The sequence below is a fragment of the Capsaspora owczarzaki genome (genome assembly GCF_000151315.2).
Source record: "Capsaspora owczarzaki ATCC 30864 unplaced genomic scaffold supercont2.12, whole genome shotgun sequence".
Classification (NCBI taxonomy): Eukaryota; class Filasterea; order Ministeriida; family Capsasporidae; genus Capsaspora; species Capsaspora owczarzaki.
Window position 1 is genome coordinate 61,496 of NW_011887303.1, and position 13,689 is coordinate 75,184.

Here is a 13,689-nt window from a genome sequence, read left to right on the forward strand (position 1 = left end):
CGATTCTCAACTGGTCGGACGTACAAAGTGTGGAGTGCGTCCAGATTTGCTCCAAAGGCACTCATTCCAATGGTGGTGATGGGGCAGTTCATCAAGGATCTAAAACCAAAACCGGATTGAGGTCGACCGTTTGTACAACAAAACACAAGGCAAAACATTGTCGGATTCATTACATGGAAGTCAATTGGGTGAACGAACTAAATGCGCTGTTCGGGATCGATGTAATGGCGGTGTTGGACAGATCTCTGCATGATTTGTGTGGGCGATCCCAGATAAAGGTGAGTGACCCACTGCAGGCTCACACAGGCTACAATTGCTGCAAATTTGCCAAAGTGCCACTGACATGAGTTCGACGGTGACAGGAATTCCCGTGGGGATTGAGGTCGTGGTGGCTGCCGGACAACCGCTCACACTTTCGCTCGTGCACGTGGAACAAGCAGAGCAGGCGATGGCATTCGCGCCAAGTGGATGAGCAGCCAAAACCATGGCGCTGATGGCGAGCACAATGGCGAGCATGGGAATGCGAATTCGCATGCTAGCAATTCCCCGAAGCACATCAAGGTGAGCACACGTTTGCACTCGTTGGACAACTATCAAAATCAAATCACACCCAGTCCTTCATATAGTGTTGACAGGCATGTTTGTTGTTGTTGCTGCTGGACGCGTTTGGCGTGGAAGGACGAGTTTGATATTTCAAAATTTCGTTGTTGGAGTTTTATTTTAAGGGGGATGGCCGTTTTGGTTTTTGTTGTTTTTGTGTTTTTCGGTTTGCTTATTTCGTTCTTGGAGGTTGCATCGTGTTTTGAAAAGCACCACAGGCCTCCCTCCCCACAATAGCAGAACCACTCTCCCACAACACTGACACCGACTCGACCACAAGCAGCATGTCATCCTCATCCTCCCCATATTCGGCGCAAGGGCGAGCGCGAGGGTGAGCGCGAGGGGGAAAGAGTGAGAGCGAGGGAAAGAGAGTGAGAGCGAATGGCAACATGGGGTAAGTCTGCTCCCTTGAGAGCAGGGGCACGAACCCGCTGTGGCCAATTCTATCGCTCAGAACAACAACAAATCCATGAATGCCTGGAGTTTGCGCATGGTTGGGCGGAGAGCGACAACGAGGGAGGGATGGGGAGACAGCCGAGAGCAGAAAACAGAGAGGAGACGGAGGTGGTCATGCGCGTTCGCGTGCCACCCACATCCGCGTCCTGCGTTGCCAATCCAGGCAAGGTGGATGAAGCGCCGACGTAAAGTGGGAAAGCACACAAGACACGCAGTTCGACAGCATGCTTCGCAGAGGAGTCTGCTGCAACGAATAAGCGGTTGATGGGAACAAAAGACAACTAAAAAGCAAGGGGGGGGGAGGAAAACAAACGGAAAAAACAAGAAAAAGGAAAAAAAGAAAAGGAAAAAAAAAAGCATCAGAAAAACACAAAATCAAAGAAAAACGAACGGGGCCCTCTCAGGGAACAGCGCGGGTCAACGGGGGGCGTAGAAGCGAGTGATAGAGCAGTGCAGACTACCTGGACGATGGCCGAGGCACTGCCGTGGGTACAGCAGATGGAAAACAGCACACAATGGCCATTAAAATAATAAAATAAAAAAAATAAAAAGTAATCAAGACCAAAACAATAAAAAAAAAAAAAGCCAAGAAAACGAAAATAGACTGGGACACACACTCTGTTCGTAGGGCGGGAAAAAGTTGCTGTCGAGTTGTCGGCTTTTATCGCTCGCTTCAAGCCATCTCATAAGTGATAACCGAGTCAACGAGGAACGAGGAACGATCATCCAGAACAGTCATCGTCATGGCGATGTCATGCGAGAATGAGATCAGCAGGAAGCAGTGCACCAACTCGTCAAGTTGCCATTCCCGTCGCAACCTGCCGTCAGCGGAGAACCGCGTTGGCGGAGGGGGGGGGGGTGAACACGGTGTACAGCGCAGCGTCCAAAAAGTCCAACGGGCAGTGTGCATGACGATGGTGAGACGGAGAGCTTCGTCTTGATTGTGTTTACATCATTTAGCTGTCTCTGAATTGTCGCTCCGTACGACAGTGTGCTGTCCCACCGCCTGCCAGCCGTCTACTTGTTTGTGAACCGCGACGGCTAGCAACATGTCTTTCGTGGTGTGTGGGTGGGGAATGCCCGATCCTTCCATTGTCCGCTCGGCTGATCATCTGTTCGAGTTCCTTTGTGAACTTTTGAGCACTTGTGCGTTATGACGACATCCAACTGTCTCATATCTTACTTTCTCTTTTCTTTGTTATTCTTAATAAAGCTTTAAACGTTTCAAACAAAAAAAAAAAAAAAAAAAAAACCCTGCCGTAACTTGAGCAGCACACGAACTCTCTCTCTCTCTCTCCCTCTCTCTCCCTCCCCCATGCTGAGTGCACGATTTCTAGGATTCTACTAGTAGATCTATTTGATCGATTGCTGGCAGACAAAGGCTCGATCTAAACAGCCGACCGGGAAACTCAGAGGTTGAAGCCCCAACTTACCCCCACTCCCACGCGTCTCTCATGTCGATTTAGAGCAGAATAAGGCGCGCGTGATGGTTGCGGTTGGCGGGAAATTGGACTGCGTGTCGGCTCAGTTGAACAGCAACGTCAAGCGATTCGAGAGAAAACTAAGCGTCCTGCCTCGTGTTTCTGATCACAGTCGTCCCTTGTTTACCATCCCGCCGGCCGCTTCTCAAAGCAATTCCTCCCTGATATTGTTTTCCGCGGGCGGGCGAGAAGGGGACGAAAAGGATGTGTATGAAGCATGCAGATTGGTGAAAGTTAACAACCGACTGCAAATTCAGTTGTCCCTTTTCATCGTCCAAGAGTCTTCCACGATAGTTTCCGATGCTTCATCCAACGCGCGCCTCTTCCCGGTCGACGTTCACGCTTAGAGTCTCTTAGAGTCTCAGCATCCTGTTCCAGTCCTTTTTTTCTTTTTTTTTTCTTTTTTTTTTCTTTCTTTTCGCATCAATTGTAAATCACAACTCGTTCTGTTTGTTCGCTCTCTCGTTCTCTGCATCCTCAGCCACTCGTGATTGTCCCCCGTGCTTCTCTTCTCCCCCGAATTTCCCCATCGTTCTCCACCCTTCTCTCTCCATCTCCTGTCTGTCTGCTGTGTGAGGCTGTTGGAGCAGCTTTGGCTCGCCTTTGCCTTTGCCATTGCTGTGCCCTTTTTTTTTTTTTTTTTTTTTTTTTTTTTTTTTTTTTTTTTTTTTTTTTTTTTTTTTTTTTTTCCTTGTCCATTTTGCTCCATTTGCTCTGCAAACTTGTTCTTGGTTTTGTGGCTCTTCCCTCGTTGATCTTTGGCTCGTTGACCATCATTCTTGCTGACACTTGCTTTCGTTGATGCACTTTTCGCTCTTGCCGAACGCAAGCGAAACTCGATCACAAACGCAAAACCATAAATAATAAAAAAAAAAAAAAAAGCGAAACGAAGTTTTTATTGTTGCTTTTTTTTTTTTTTTCAATGGTTTTTTTCTCTGTTTCGCCTTTTCGTTCTCAAACTCGCTCACTCACTCACTCACGCGCGCGTCGCTTTCACCCTCGCCCCCCCCCCCACCCTTCCCCTCCTACCTCCGCTCAAGCACGTACACACGCACTCACGCGACTCACACGCGCTGTTTGCACTGCGTCTGTTTTCCACGTTTGTTGTTTGGTTCTTTTGTCCTTGTTTTTTTAATGTTGATTTTATTTTTATTTTTATTTTTATTGTTTGGTTCGTTTGTCCTTGTTTTTTTAATGTTGATTTTATTTTCTTTTATTTTTTTATTTTTTTATTTTTATTTTTATTTTTATTTTTGCTGCGGGTGCATTGAGCAGCAAAACTGGGGTTTTGTGTGAAGCCACGCATCCGTGCGCTTGCGACCCTTGCATGCTATGACGCGCGTTGTTGGCTCGCGCGGTGGGCAGCACCAGAAAGAGGGGAATGAGCGAGAGAGCGCGTTCCAATCACGAGCGGGCCAATCCATCGAAGCGTCCTGATCAATGACACTCGTTCTGCCCCCCCCCTTCCCTCTCTCCTCAGCGGATGACGTGGTGGTGTTATCTGTGCTGTGCTCAGCGACGAAAGCGGAGGGAGCGGAGGGGAGAGGAGAGAGAGATGAGCGCTGAGAGGCAAAGGGCAATGGTGCTTCAACCAAACAACCAGCCCCCTTCCCCCTTTCCCCTTCCCCCTTTCTCATTGCATTGCTTAGTATCACTGAGAATCGCACGAGTGTCACCTTAACTCTCGACTTTGAGAGAACTTTTATTGTCTGTTGGCTTTGCACCTTTTGTTTGATGCTTTTGTTTGTGGGATTACTCACTGAAGTCTGCTTTGGCAACAGACTTGTTCATTTTCACAAAAAGGCTCGTTGGTGGAATCGACGCTTGAACTAACACACACACACAAACACACATCCTGAAAACAAGGCCGATTTCTGGTGAGAATGCTGGTGCTCATTCGGTTGAAGGGCAATGCTGAACCGTACGCCAATTTCTCCATTCCGTGCCCCGCTGCAGATACACTCGACGCTCCATACGATGAGCGACGGTCCAGACTCGCCAGTAACACCATCTCCGTTGTCCACGGACGAGGAGCCCAACAACCCGCTCAAAGGTGAGACGACAGCACACTTACAAAAGTGTTTTTCAGAAACCGAATGCATTGTTTGTGCTCACTTTTTTCACTTTCACCCCTGCCTGCCTGGGTGCCTGCCTGCGTGATAGGAATTTCACCCATCACTGGCTCCAACAAACCAACATATGCTGGGCGCGGTGGAATGGCCGGGCGCGGGAGAGGCGCGCGCATGCTCGCTTCGTTGGGACGCTCGGAAACCATCTCAACGTCTGCGCCACACCGCGCAGAAGACACAATGTACTCCATGTTTTCGGAACGCACCCAGGGCCAAATAGAGTTGGACGGTGAAACGTTTGCGGTGCTGACAGGGCAAGCGGCACCTCCCCATCCTCGCGTTCGCGCATCCGTGGCAGACATCTCAATGTCCGGTGCGGCCTCCAGCGCTGCAAAGCAGCAAACACAGATGCCTTCGCGTGTTCCGCGACCGACATTGGCCGACACGTCCGGTCCTTTTGGATCCGCCGGCGACATTTCCACGGCCTTTGCGGTGACTCCGGCCACACCCACACCGGACGTGCCCCACGAGCCCCCTCGCTCTTTCATCCCCGGCGAACGGGTTGTTCCTAATGACGACTTTCCGCCACCGTTGATCCAGCGTGGCTCGGCCGTCACCTCTGTCGTTCCAACGAGCAACGACGAGCCGGCCGACCGACCCGCAACCACGGACGATCTGCTTGCTGGGCGCTCCTCCAGTCCGAATCGGTTTGGTCGGTTCCGCCAATCAATCAAGCGCCAAGAAACCGTTGCCACCGGAGCCCCCACCGTCGAAGAGCCCAACTTGTTGAGTGTACGACGGCCTTCGCGGTTGCGCGCCTTGTCCGCCTCCGACCGTCCCCCAATTCGCATTGGCTCGCCCGGCAACTCGGACGAGAGCATTCCCGTCGATGATATCATGGCTGCTGACAGCGCTGCCAAAGCAGCAGCAGCAGCAGCAGCAGCAGCAGCAGCAGCATCAGCCGCAGCCGAAACAGCCACCGCTGCGGGAGTTGCTGGCGGCGCGGCAGCGGTTTCTGCTCCCGCATCCAAACCTACTTCCGACTTGCGCCCCCCACCACGACGCTCTCTCATGACCCAAGTCACCATTGAGACCACCTCGGTCGAGCGCCAGGAAACAGACGACGATGTCGAGATGCTCAATCAATACTCCCTGTACAACGAGCTTGGTCGTGGTGCGTATGGCGTTGTGCGTCTCGCCATCGACAACAATACTGGTCAACGATTTGTAAGTTCTCTCCCCCTTTTTTTCGTCTTTCTGGACTGGATGTTGAGCTTGTGAGACGCGTTTTTGACTCGTTGGCGTACTGACCGTTCTCGAATTTTTGTCTTCTGCTTTTTTTTTCCTTTTCCTCTCGCGCCATCCCTCTCAATTCAGGCAATCAAAATTATCAACCGCAAGCGCATGAAGAAGAAGGCTGGGTTGCGCATGCCGCCTCCAAAGAAACTGCCAGGCACTCCGCCACCAAAGCCCGCGGAGGACGAGTCCACGCCCTTGATGAATGTCAAGCGTGAAATTGCCATTTTGAAAAAGCTCAATCACCCGAATATTGTTCATTTGCACGAAGTGATTGACGATCAACGCGAGGATAACTTGTACTTGGGTAAGTTGACGAGTGCTGCAAGCAACCGGGTTTTTTCTTTGTTTGTTTGAACGTGGAACTCATACTGGATTTGCGTTGTTGCGTACCAGTCTTTGAATTGGTCGAGGGTGGCGCAGTTATGGAAATTCAAGAAGTCATGACTGCAGATCCATTCCCTGAAAATGTAGCACGCCGGTACTTTTCGGATTTGGTGTTTGGTATCGAATATTGTAAGTGCGCTCTTCGAAAGATGCTTTTTTTTTTTGGTTGGTTTTTTTCTTTTGGCGTTCTTCAAGTGCTGTCGGTCTTGTGTCTTTGGCGACGTTGCTCATCGTGATGGATGCCAGTGCACTTGCAAAGTATCATTCATCGTGACATCAAGCCCGGCAATTTGTTGCTGACGGAGGGCGGCACCATCAAGATTACTGATTTCGGTGTTTCGCACATGTGTGCCGACAACGATCTCATCCACAAGACGGCTGGTAGTCCTGCGTTCATGGCGCCCGAGGCCATTGATGGTGCGTTTTTGCGACAAGTTTGTTGTGAGAATTTTTCCGGATTGAGGACTCCCTAACCCTAACCCTTACCTTTGCTGCCTGTTTCTTCTTTTTTTTTTTTTTTTTTTTTTCAAAGTTGGTACAAGCCTGTACAATGGTCGTCCCGTCGATGTGTGGGCGATGGGCGTTACGCTGTACTGCTTCATTTACGGTCGCTGCCCCTTCATTTCCTCCAACATAGTCGAGCTTCATGAAAAGATTCGTTCAGATGAGTACGTTTTGTTTGTTGGTTTGTTGGTTGGTTGGTTTGGTTCCAGTCTACCGTTTGGGGCTGACTTTGGCGTGAATTTCACTTTGTTGGGCACAGGCTCAAATTCCCGCAAAAGATCGAGGTCAACCCACAGGTCAAGGATTTGATAACAAAAATGCTCATTAAAGATCCTGTTAAGCGCATCAGTATCGAAGAAATTAAGGTGAGCCTCTCTTTGCTTCGCGTTGCGTGTGCTCTGAATCATCGCCTTTTTTTTTTTTTTTTTTTTTTTCCTTTTGTTGTGAATGCTCTGAAACTCATTTTTTTTTTGGGGGGGGGGGACTCCTCATACCTTACTCTTCCTGTAGCGCCATCCGTGGGTGACGCGCAATGGCATGGAGGCAATGCGCATCAATTCTAGCGAAATTTTGAGCGTGACGGATCTGGAAGTGCAGTCTGCCGTGCACACCATCCTGTCGTTGAGCACATTGGTAAGCGAACTGGTGCATCTTTATCTTTTGCTGCTGTTACGTTCGCTTGTGATTGACACACACCATTCACGTTCTCTCACTTTCTCTCTCGACGCAGATCCTTCTCAAGGCTATGGGCAAGCGCCGATCTCTCAGTGCCCGCAAAATCCGAAGCGAAGTCACAATGCAGTCAAGCGACTTTGAGCCCAGCAATCTCGGGTCTTTGAGTCCAATGTCGCGCTCGGAAACGAGCATGATGCATCCTCCACTGACCTCGCAGCTGTCGGAGCCGCTGCCGAATACCCGTGCAACGTCGCTTGTGTCTCTTCCGTCCACGTCGGTGCCATCCTCACCCCTCCCCTGAGCGAGCACTCACAAAGTTGTTTTGCTGGCTTTAGGGCTTTTTTGACATTTTGAACGTTTTCTTGCCAAACCCTCGATGAACTGTTCTGTTTGCCATATGTTGCGCATCCTGTTCTGAGATACTATATATACAATGTTTCTATGCTGCTGCTTGCTTCCAGTCGTCATTTCAGCAGCTTCAATCTTTGGGGATGGCTCAGGCAGCAGCACTGCGATCAACGCTCCGTGCGCTCCGATTGTCATCATCATCTTCTTCGCCGCCGTCGCTGCCGGTGCTCGCCCATTGTCATCATTATCATCATCATGAGCATCATCACTACCATCGTTCTCATCGTCATGATGGAGTTGCATCATCGTACGGCGGTTCAACCGTTCATCCACCACCGCCGCCGCCAACCGTTGACGCGTCATCGCTGCCACTGCGTTTCCAAGCACCCCATCACCGTTCAAGCCCGGCTCTCTCCATTCAGGGGACGATGGCCATGACGACGACGACAGCGACGACAGCGACTCGGCGCGCTGTGCATTCGATCACTCGCAGTAGTGCTGCTCTTCCCGCCCCGTCCACCGCCGCAGCCCATCCCCCGCTGGTCCTGCCACCCACGCACAATGCACTCAATTTCGCTGCAAATAATCGCGTCCAACTTCGTCCGTCATTCCGCAAAATCACGTTCCATTCAACTTCAGGTTTGCAGTTCGATTTTTACTTTTTGTTTCTACCTCGGTTTTTGAGTTGTTTTTTTTTTTTTTTTTTTTTTTTTTGGTCATCGGTTTTGAAAGTCAACCGGATTGGATTCTAAGAATATTGAGTTTTGATGGACTTTGATTTGGGGGGGGGGGGAAACAAAAACCAATACGCAAACCAATCCTTGTGATCAGATCACTGGTTGGAAACGATTCCAAAACAACGCCAAAAAAAAACCGCCAAAAAAGTCTGAGAATCTGCGCAGTTTTTGTGGTCTTTACTGCATACAATGCGACGAATCAAGTATTCCCTTATTGTGTGGTCATCGTCGTGATCATTCCAATGAGCAGAATAGTACTTACTCACCACCGTTGAAACAACGCCGATTCGGTTGCATCTAGGTTTGGCACCATCCGAACGATGGCGACCCGATCACGAGGAAGACAGGCACGAACGAGCATTGCAAAAGTCAGCCACGCCACCGGTGACATTTGGAGGCAAGTTGACGACGGCGCCGTCGCCGGCAAACGCGAGCAAACTGCACCGTGACGAGTTTGAGCGCACTGCGGGCGGTGCCACCTCCCAAGAGAGCATGGCCACGGATGAGCATGACGAGCACACCTCGCACCACGATCCCGCCGTCGTGCATCATCACCATCATCACCATCACCACCAGCAAACACGTCGCAAACAGGCCGCGGCTCCCGTTGCCGGCGCCCTCACATCCACTGGTGCATCCAGCCTATCTGTCGGCACTGCACGACCAGCGTCGGCTTCTTTTTATGACACGTCTGTTGACTTTTATGCATCTCAGGTAACGCTGCGAAAATTCCAGACCGGCCCTTTCCCCCGGCTTATTTTGCTGCATGGCAAACTGACTCACTTGTTTGTTTGATTCAACACGCACCTCCTCCGCAAAGCCCGTCACGCGCATGACCATGAAAACCCTGTTCGAGTTTGGACAAAATCTAAAGAGCGACGAAAGCAGAAAGCTCTTGTTCGCCAAGTACTTGCAAAACGAGCTGCCCATTCGACTGGCACACCGCATCCGGGACTTCCAAAAGCTCCCATTCATTGTCGGGTGCAATCCACACATTCAAAGCGTCTACAGCTTGTACTTGCGCTCGTTCGACTCCCTGCGACAGTGGCCGCCGATCGAAACCATGGAGCAGGAGCGTGCATTCACCGAGATGCTCACGCGACTGGTCGACGACCACCTGAATGTCGTTGTCGAGTTGGGCAAGGGCTGCGTCGAAAGCAAGCGGTATATGCCCGTTGACAAGCTCAATCGGTTTTTGGACTTGACCTTGCAGTCCCGTATTGGCGTACGCATGTTGGCAGAGCAGCACCTTGCCCTGCACAATCAACAGCCAGGCTTTATTGGCATTATTTGCGAGAAACTGGTGAGTTAGAATGCCGGTTGTATGGAGATGGGCGTGGTGGTTTTTTGCGTGCCGACACACTGACAAAAATGCTATTTTTATCGTGGCACACACAGCCTCCCCGTGCCATTGTCGAAAAGGTCGCCGACATTGCGGGAACCATGTGCCAACATCATTATGGAGTTGCACCGGAGGTGAGAGACTTGTCCATTTTTGTGTGTGTAGGGGGTTTTTATGTTCTGGAAGTGTTGCGACTTAAATTCATTCTTGGATTCCGTTGATCCGACGACGCAGGTTGAAATTCAAGGACACGTCGACACAGTCTTCTCGTACATTCCAGCGCACCTCGAATACATGTTGTTGGAGTTGGTCAAAAATGCAATGCGAGCGACTGTCGAGCACAACTGGAGTCGGCGTCAGCAAGGGTTGCCCAAGATTGTCGCCACCATTTGCAAGGGCACTACAGACATTACTATTCGACTGAGTGATCAGGGTGGTGGCATTCCGCCGCACATTATGCCAGAAATTTGGACGTACTCGTTCACGACTGCAGATATGGAGACCATGACTCGCCCAGAAGAAGAGGACAGTGACAATCCCATGGACTTTGTCAATCTGATGGATGGATCTGCCTCTCATCGGTAAAGCAGTTGCTCGCGGGGTTTGGTGCTGTGGATTTGGTGTGGTTCTTTGTTTGGCTGACTGGTTTTTTTTGATTTGTGTGTGTTGTTGTTGTCGTTTGTAGGTATGGTCCGCTCGCTGGACTTGGATTTGGTCTGCCAATGTCTCGTGTGAACGCCGAATACTTTGGTGGCTCGCTGAATATTTGCTCCATGTAAACAAAAAGCTCGATGCTGATGGGGTGTGAAGCAATCAACTGGGGCTCACTGTTGCGTCGCCGTTTTCATCACAGGCATGGCTATGGGTGCGACGTCTTCCTGCGGCTCAACCATATTGGAGACACGCTTGAGAGTTTTGAGATATAAATGTGGTGTTTTCAATTTTGATTGCTCTGATGTATTTTAGAATCGGATTTACAATCGCAAATAACTCAAATCACGCTTCGAGGTCCAGTTGTCCAGCTCTTCCCAGAACTGACGCACGGCCGTAGTATCAAGATGTGGTTTTCGTGGATTGACCTGCAAGAAGCAAAGAAGAAAGATGAGACGCAAATCCTTGAAGCAATCGAGGACAGGTACAGATGTGGATCTGCAACATACAACAAGCTTGGAAACGTCCCAGCTCTTGATGGTATCCTCCACCTTGCCCTCCTGAAGCATCAAGTGGAAGCCTTTCACTGGTTTTTTTTACAGTGATCATTGAGCAGTGAAATGAGCGGATGCGTGGGTGTGTCGCTCGTTCAAAACATCACTTGCATTGCTCAAAAAGCCTTACCCTTCATGAAAAGCTCGGCAGGTGACGGCCACTTCCATCCCTTAAACTGCCATGCAGGACCGTGCGCAAATACCGCAACAACCCGTTTCCTGCAACGATTCATTCGAAAAACAAAAAAGAAGAAAGATAAAAATGAGACCCAACTGAACTGCAACTTGGACCTGCAAAACCAGCGCGACTTACCAGTCCTCAGGACGCAGCTTTAGCGTTGAATCAATCACTCGATAAGGCACTGCCTTGCCGTCGGCCTTTTTGCGAAGAACGAGCACACTATCTGAAGTGGGGCGGATTTGTTGCCTGTCTCGCAACTCTTGCCGCGAGACAAAGTGACTATTTTCAAGGAGCTCCTTGACGTTGGCGAGGGTGATGAGTGCGTCTTCCACGGCGGGCACGATGATGATGGGCACGAGATCGCGCTGTTGGGCTTCCGGCGCATTCGTTGCCGGCGAAGCGGCGGCGCGACTGCTCGGGCTGGCCAAATTGGTGCCGCTTGCATCGAGTTGGAACGAGTCGGCCACTGTTCAATGATGAATGAGGCAAGTTGTTGGTGAGCAAAGACAGAGCTGCAAAAATAAAAAGCAGAGGAAGAGGAGCATCGAAACACGTACAGTAGTCCTTTTCTTGGGTTTCATAACGATTGTACTGCTTGGGGCCGGTCGCAGAGCTGGCTGTTTTGGCGAGCTGCTCTTGGCGCTTTTTGATGTCCTGCATCACGTTCAGGACGCTTGAAAAGTTCTACAAAAAAAAAATCAGGGACAAGTCAGGGAAAATACCGCTACAGGTTTGTGAGGCAAGCTCTAGCGCACCTTTGACGCTTGCAAAACACTGGAGCGAGTTCGGAGGAGCTTTTCTCGTCGAAGAAGCTCCTTGACGAACGCTTCGTCCGAGTCCTGCAGACCATTTGAAACTCGTTAGGGGAATAATGCGGTTTGCAACAAGGAGCTCGTACAAGCAATGGCTACACATACCACATCGAGAGGCAATTGATCGGCAGCCGCAGAGGCACTGTGGTTAAAGCCATCGAAAAGCATCGTTAGAACACCCTTTCGACGCCAAAAAACAAACAAAAAAAAACAGCAACAACAAAAATAACAACCCCCCCCCCGCCACTTACGCGCTACCAGTGTCCATATCTGAATCCATACGAGTGCGCTTGTTCGAGTCTTGACTGCCAGGCTCGTCCATTGCGTGCTTTCGAGTCGCTACAAAGAGACGAGCAGCAATATTCAGCGATTCATCAACTGAATCTTCTCGAGCCGTTCAAAATTGGGGCTTACCAGCAGCGCCGACGTAGGGTTCGGCTGGCGCAATGAAAGCGTTCAAGTCGAGCTTTGGGGTGGTTGCAATCTCGCCGCGAATGTACGAGAGGACGTCCTTGCGGTCCATGAGCGCGACCGAGGGGACGTTTGCTGCCTGAGCATCGCGAATGTACTGACCGAACTGCGCCGTCGCCTTGTCTGCGTTCTGCAGCAAGAACCAGATTGCATCGAGTGTATAGTAGCCGCCTATAGCGAACGATCGAACGAGCAATGAAGAAGGAGGGGGGGCGGGCGGAAGGGGGAGCAACGACGTTTCAGGGGTCGTGTTTTGAGCAATTCGTTCACATTGAATCATGACGATGAGCGACGACGACGACGACGACGACGACAGCGAAAGTGTGCAAAAAGGGGGAGCGAAAGGGGGAGGTTGAACCCCGTCCCAATGCAGTCCAATGCAAATGCATTAGTACAATGCGAGTTCAATGGAAAGCGAGCCGGAACAAAAACCCAAACGCGCGCCCGCGAATGCGATTGTTCACAATGTTCAATGATTTGGTGGGGTGAGCAAGTGAAGCGGAGTGGGGGAGTGTGGGGGGGGGGAGCAGAGACAAGAGCCAAGTACAAGCAAGTGAGCGATCTCTCCATTGCAGCTTGCTGCTCCTCCTCACCTAACCCTCATCACCCTCATCACACATCATCACCCCACAGGCGAAACTGCAACTTCGTACCGCCGGTGCGCTTAAAGTTGGTTTGCGTGGATCGCTCTGAGGCGAGGTTGCCAAAGACGAGCCGCGAGTCGACCGATTGCACTGCGCGACCACTCTGCGTAAAGTCGCGCAGCAACGTCAGCGGATCCGCCATCTTGAAAGTAAAGTGAAGATGAAAAGTAGAGTGAAGTCAAAGAGTAAATAATAGGGAGGAGGAGGGGGGCGGAAATAAAATGAGGGAATGGTGAAGGAATATTGGGAAATAGGAAGACAAGCAAATTCTAAGCAAAATTCTAAGAGAACGAAGGGGGAAAATACAGCTCGAGGACGAGATCAGTCAGAGGGGAACATGGTCCATCATCAGAAGCAGCAGCAGCAGCAGCAGCAGCAGCAGCAGCATTGAGCAAGCTGTTAAAAAAAGGCAACAAAAAGAACGAGTTTGAGAGGTCTCAGTTTCCTTGACCGGCTCCGATTCCCGCTGCTTCCCTCTTCT

The 13,689-nt window shown here is 50.6% G+C and overlaps 3 protein-coding genes across 3 annotated transcripts; 2 read left to right on the forward strand and 1 right to left on the reverse strand.

Moving 5' to 3' along the window:
- The first annotated feature begins 2,937 nt into the window (after positions 1-2,937).
- On the forward strand, positions 2,938-7,915 carry CAOG_06610 (calcium/calmodulin-dependent protein kinase kinase 2 beta). Its single transcript, XM_004344181.2, has 11 exons — positions 2,938-2,966; positions 4,319-4,414; positions 4,494-4,590; positions 4,701-5,833; positions 5,984-6,209; positions 6,299-6,418; positions 6,536-6,706; positions 6,822-6,957; positions 7,053-7,158; positions 7,304-7,426; positions 7,524-7,915. Exons 3-11 carry the CDS (start codon positions 4,515-4,517, stop codon positions 7,767-7,769), a joined length of 2,337 nt encoding a protein of 778 aa, XP_004344231.2. The 5' UTR covers positions 2,938-2,966; positions 4,319-4,414; positions 4,494-4,514; the 3' UTR covers positions 7,770-7,915.
- A 19-nt stretch (positions 7,916-7,934) lies between these two features.
- On the forward strand, positions 7,935-10,933 carry CAOG_06611 (kinase). Its single transcript, XM_004344182.2, has 7 exons — positions 7,935-8,455; positions 8,855-9,267; positions 9,374-9,856; positions 9,952-10,029; positions 10,130-10,476; positions 10,581-10,670; positions 10,749-10,933. The coding sequence occupies exons 1-7, from the start codon at positions 7,960-7,962 to the stop codon at positions 10,819-10,821; spliced, it is 1,980 nt and encodes a 659-aa protein (XP_004344232.2). The 5' UTR covers positions 7,935-7,959; the 3' UTR covers positions 10,822-10,933.
- Positions 10,823-13,456, reverse strand: CAOG_06612 (CDC73 protein). Its single transcript, XM_004344183.2, has 10 exons — positions 13,218-13,456; positions 12,508-12,735; positions 12,345-12,432; positions 12,199-12,235; positions 12,037-12,120; positions 11,839-11,965; positions 11,414-11,747; positions 11,231-11,319; positions 11,056-11,132; positions 10,823-10,974 (listed from the first exon to the last, which is right to left on the reverse strand). Exons 1-10 carry the CDS (start codon positions 13,348-13,350, stop codon positions 10,870-10,872), a joined length of 1,302 nt encoding a protein of 433 aa, XP_004344233.1. The 5' UTR covers positions 13,351-13,456; the 3' UTR covers positions 10,823-10,869.
- Positions 13,457-13,689: the final 233 nt, after the last annotated feature.

Excerpts from the sequence above, each read along its gene's own strand:
- CAOG_06611 (XM_004344182.2), top strand. The coding sequence starts at position 7,960 with ATGGCTCAGGCAGCAGCACTGCGATCAACGCTCCGTGCGCTCCGATTG. Across the intron at positions 10,030-10,129 it reads ATTATGGAGTTGCACCGGAG|GTTGAAATTCAAGGACACGT; the intron begins GTGAGAGACTTG and ends CCGACGACGCAG. Across the intron at positions 10,671-10,748 it reads TCGCTGAATATTTGCTCCAT|GCATGGCTATGGGTGCGACG; the intron begins GTAAACAAAAAG and ends TTTTCATCACAG.
- CAOG_06612 (XM_004344183.2), bottom strand. The coding sequence starts at position 13,350 with ATGGCGGATCCGCTGACGTTGCTGCGCGACTTTACGCAGAGTGGTCGC. Across the intron at positions 11,748-11,838 it reads AACCCAAGAAAAGGACTACT|TGGCCGACTCGTTCCAACTC; the intron begins GTACGTGTTTCG and ends ATCATTGAACAG. Across the intron at positions 11,133-11,230 it reads TGCCGAGCTTTTCATGAAGG|TGAAAGGCTTCCACTTGATG; the intron begins GTAAGGCTTTTT and ends AAAAAAAACCAG.
- CAOG_06610 (XM_004344181.2), top strand. The coding sequence starts at position 4,515 with ATGAGCGACGGTCCAGACTCGCCAGTAACACCATCTCCGTTGTCCACG. Across the intron at positions 6,210-6,298 it reads CGAGGATAACTTGTACTTGG|TCTTTGAATTGGTCGAGGGT; the intron begins GTAAGTTGACGA and ends GTTGCGTACCAG. Across the intron at positions 6,419-6,535 it reads GGTGTTTGGTATCGAATATT|TGCACTTGCAAAGTATCATT; the intron begins GTAAGTGCGCTC and ends GATGGATGCCAG.